The following is a 4563-nucleotide window of genomic DNA, read 5'->3' on the forward strand; positions in this document are numbered from 1 at the left end:
CTCGTGTGATCCAGATAACTCAGGGGGTGTTGCAACAACAGGCCTGGCAAGAAAAAGGGCCCACTTATTCGAAGGTGAGACGTTGTTTCTGAAGGAGAACGATCAAGTGAAGAAGGAGAAGGGACGTGCAGATATAGACCGAAGAAGCGGCGCGGATGGCGAGGCTCGTCCAGGAACGAAAAGCGCTAATCCGACAGGAAAGACGCCCGAGGTCAGGTTCCAGCTCCTGCAGAAGGAAGTGGAAGATCTCACGAATGGAAACGTGTGTATACTACATTGTGAAGTTCAGGTTGCGAAACTGAAGAGAAACGAGCTGAGGTGCCTTTTAGAGGAAGGTGGGAATCATCGCTTCAAGTCGCTGGATAGGAACACCGGTGTCAGGGCGAACGGAACGACCAGTTTTGGAAGATGAGGTTCGACAGCTGCGAGGAGCGAAGGAGAAATCGGTTTGCCAGCTCAAGAACCACCAGGGAAAATTACAGATGCCTGGAAAATGAAGGAGCAGCTGTCCATGTTCACAAGGAATGGCGCGACCAAGTCTAAGCTGGCCTTGCGAAGAGGGCTCAGTTGTCAAAAAATTAAAAAATTTGAGGAGAATGTTTTGTTTGTATGGAAATTTTTTTTTTTGTTTTTTTTTTTTTTTTTTCATCAATAAAGTTTATTTACCAAACTGCGATTTTCATTTACACATTATTTTTTTGCAGCAAATTTTGTTATTTACATAATAATTCGAGTTTAACTCGATTTAAAGGACTTCTTTCATAAATCCATGTGTTAGAATTGATTTTAGTTTGCAATGGATTTTAGAGTTGAACTGCAATACTTTATTTTATATTTGGAAGGTTTTGATGTTTATGGTTTAATAATTTGGCTTTGTTAATCGTTTGATATGAAATATAAAGAAGTTTTTGAAATTTAAGTTAATTAAAATGCCGTAAGAGTTTTTCATTGATTCCTGAAAGAGGTATGTAAGGAAATTGGTGGTAGTGCCATGGATTCGAAGCAAAGATACAGAGAAGATTTGGTTTTGGATTGGCCAGGATTCCGAAGCAGAAGAACCAGAGAAAGGGAAATTGGTGGACTGCCAGGAAAGCAGGGATCAGAGAAGGATTGGGGTGGGGGAAGTGCTCAGGAGAGCCAAACGAATTGACAGAATTGGTTGAGTGCCAACCAGGAGGGACAAGGATTTGAGAGAAGATTGGTGGAGTCCAGGAAGAAGCAGAGAATTCAGAAGAGATTCAAAGAGCGTCATAATTAGAAGTTAGTATCAGAGAAGATGGTGGAGGGGGGCAAGAAATAATAGCCAGGAAAAGATTCGGGGAGCCGGATTCAGAATTGAAGGATTCCCAGTGCCATAATTTTTGGGTGTCCCTGGGTAAACAGGAGGTGAACTTCCTCCGGGGACGGGCCGGGCGATGGCGCCCCCAGGGTGGTTCCCGGGAAACCCGGAACGCCCAGGCCCGCCACCTTCCGCCCGGGAAAAGGGCGGGCCTTCCGCCCGCCAGGCGGTCCTGACGACTCCCCCGCCAGGCGTCCCTGGACCGGCGGGCCCTTCCCCCCGCCAAGGCCGGTCCCTGGGCCCGGCGGGCCTTCCCGCGCCAGGTCCCGGGGACCCGACCTCCGCCCGCCAGCCATCCCGACCGGCCGGGCCTTGCCTGGCCCGTCCCGGGGAGGCGGGTCCTTCCGGGTCCCGGCGGGTGCCTGGGGCCGGCGCCTCCATGGGTCCCGGGGCCCGGGTCGGGCCTGGGCCCTCCAGGCGTCCCGGGGCCCCGGCGGGACCCCGCCCGCAGGCGGTCCTGCCAGAACGGGTTGGGCCTCCCCGGGCCCTCCCCGCAGGCGGGCCTCCCGCCCTTTTGCCCCAGGCGTCCCCGAACCCCGGGCGGGCCTCCGCCCCGCCAGGCCGTTCCCGGGGACCGGGGCCCGGGCCCTCCGGGCCCTTCCCAGGCGTCGGGGACTGTGCGGCCTCCGCCCGCCAAGGGTCCCGGGGACCGGGGCGGGTCCTCCGGGCCTGCCAAGGCGTCCTGTGGACCGGCCCGGGGACCTCCGGCCCGGCCCAGGCGGGTTCCCGTGGGGGACCGGCGGGCCTCCCGGCCCCGCAGGGCCCCGTCCCCGGGGACCCGGCCCGGGCCTCCGGGCCCGCCCCAATGGGGGCCCGTTTGCCTCCCGGCCACCGGCCGGGGCCTCCGGGCCTCCGCCATGGCGTCCAGGGACCTGGCGGGCCCTCCCGCCCCCAGCGTCCCGGTGGGCCCGGCGGGCCTCCAACCCGCCATTGGTGTCCAGGACCGGCGGGGGGCCTTCCCGCAGGCGTCCCGGGACCTGGCTGCCTTAAGCCCTGGGCCCGAGAACGTCCCTTGAAACCGGCGGCCTCCGCCCGGCATGGCGTCCCGGGGACCGGGCCCGCCTCCGCCCCACCAGGCTCCCGGGGACGGGTTCCCGGCGGGCTCCGGGCCCGCTGGCGTTCCCGGGGACCCGGGCGGGCTCCCACCGGCCCCCCGGGCCTTGGCGTCCCGGGGACCAGGCGGGCGGGGATCCCGCCCGCATGGGCGTCCCGCCCGGGACCCGGGTCGGGCTCCGCCCGCATGGCGTCCCGAATGACCGGCGGCCCTCCGCTGCCCATGGCGTCCCGGGGACCGGGCGGGCGCGCATGGCGTCCCGGGTTGACCCGGCGGGCCTCCGGGCGGGGCATTGGCGTCCTCCCGGGAAACCGGCCCGGGGCCTCCTCCGGCCCGCATTTTTGTCCCGGGACCGCGGGCGGGCCTCCTTCCCTCCAGCCCGTCCCCGGGGACCCGGCGCCTCCTGCCCGCCAGGCGGTCCCGGGGACCAGGTGGCCTCCGCCACCAGGCGTCCCGGGGACCGGCGGGCCTCCGCCCGCCATGGCGTCCCGGGGACCGGCGGGCCTTCGCCCGCCAGTCGGGTCCCCGGGGTAACCGGCACCACCGGCCCGGGCCTCCGCCCAGCCAGGCTCCCGGGGAACCGGCGGGCCTCCGCCAGGGGGCCGTCCCCGGGGGACCGGCGGGTGCCCCCGCCCTATGGCGTCCCTCCCGGGGACCCGGCGGGCCTTCCCCCGGAGGGCCCCAGGCGGGTCCCGGACCCGCGGGCGGGCCTCCGCCCGCCATGGGCCGGGGTCCCGGGGACCCGGCGGCCTCCTCCGCCCGCCATGGCGTCCCGGGACCGGCGGGTGGGCCTCGCCAGGTCGTCCCGGACGTCTGGCCTCCCGGGCCCCCGCAGGCGTCCTGGGTGGAGGGCCGGGCCCTCCCGCCCCGCCAGGCCGTCCCGGGGACCAGGCGGGCCTCCGCCCGCCAGGCGTCCCGGGGCCCGCGGGACCTCCGCGCATCCCGTCCCGTGGGACGGGCCCGCCATAACGGGCGCCTAGGCGTCCCCGGACCCGCCAGGGGACCGGCGGGCCTCCGCGCCAGGCGGGCTACCCGCCACCGACCCCGCGGACCTCCCTCCGCCCGCCAGTCCCGGGGACGGGCGGGCCTCCGCCCGCCAGGGCCGTGCGTCCCGTGGACCGGGCGGGCCTCCGCCCTGCCCATGCGTCCTGTGGGACCGGCGGGTACCTCCCCGCAGCCCGCCAGGGCCTGTCCGTGGACCGGCGGGCCTCCTCCCGCCCGCCTCCGCCCGCCACCGGCGTCCCGGGGACGTCCCGGGAGGCTGGGGGCCTCCGCGCCGGGGAGGCGTCCCGTGGGGACAGGCGCCTCGGCCTCCGCCCGCATGGCGGGCTCCCAGGGGACCTGCGTCCGGGGACCTCGCCCGCCCAGGCGGGTGCCCGACCGGGGAGGGGCGGCGGGCCGCGCCCAGACCTGGTCGTCCAGGGGACCGGCGGGCCTCGCCCTGGCCAGGCGGTCCCGGGGACCGGCGGGTGGCGTCCGCCTCCCGCCAGGCGTCCCGGGGACCGGCGGGCCTCGCCCAGCATGGCGTCCCGGGGACCGGCGGGCCTCCGCCCGCATGGCGCTCCCGGGGACCGGCGGGCCTCCCGCGCATGGCGTGGGGGACGGCGGGCCCTCCGCCCGCCAGGCGGGTCCGGGGACCGGCGGGCCTCCGCCATGGCAGGTCCCGGGGACCGGCGCCCACGGGCCTCCGCGTCCATGGCGTCGGGGTGGGACAGGCGGGTCCCATCCGCCCGCATGGCGTCCCGGGGGAGGACCTCCGCCCGCCAGGCGTCCCGGGGGGACCGCGGGCCTCCGCCCGCCAGGGGTCGCCCGGACGGGCGGGCCTCCGCCCGCCAGGCGTCCCGGACCGGCGGGCCTCCGCCCGCATGGCGTCCCGGGGACCCGCCAGGGCCTACGCCGCCATGGCGGGTCCCGTGGGGACCGGCGGGGCCTCCGCCGCATGGCGTCCCGGGGACGGCGGGCCTCCCGCCCGCATGGCGTCCGGGGACCGGCGGGCCTCCCCGCCGTCAGCGTCCCGGGGACCGGGCGGGCCTCCGCCCGCCAGGCGTCCCGGACCGGCGGTGCCGCGAGGCGTCCCGGGAGCCATGGCGTCCCGGGGGACCGGCGGGCCTCCCGCCGCCAGGCGTCCCGGGGACCGCGGGCCTCCGCCCGCCAGGCGTCCCGGGGACCG

The 4563-nt window shown here is 70.4% G+C and overlaps 1 protein-coding gene across 1 annotated transcript; it reads right to left on the reverse strand.

The window, feature by feature from the left end:
• Window positions 1-1238: 1238 nt before the first annotated feature.
• LOC135226757 (collagen alpha-1(I) chain-like) lies at window positions 1239-4334 on the reverse strand. Its single transcript, XM_064266465.1, has one exon. It carries the CDS (start codon window positions 4332-4334, stop codon window positions 1239-1241), a length of 3096 nt encoding a protein of 1031 aa, XP_064122535.1.
• Between the last annotated feature and the right edge of the window lie 229 nt (window positions 4335-4563).

Source organism: Macrobrachium nipponense, chromosome 15 (assembly GCF_015104395.2).
Source record: "Macrobrachium nipponense isolate FS-2020 chromosome 15, ASM1510439v2, whole genome shotgun sequence".
NCBI lineage: Eukaryota > Metazoa > Arthropoda > Malacostraca > Decapoda > Palaemonidae > Macrobrachium > Macrobrachium nipponense.

Excerpts from the sequence above, each read along its gene's own strand:
- LOC135226757 (XM_064266465.1), bottom strand. The coding sequence starts at position 4,334 with ATGCGGCGGAGGCCCCGCCGGTCCCCACGGGACCCGCCATGGCGGCGT.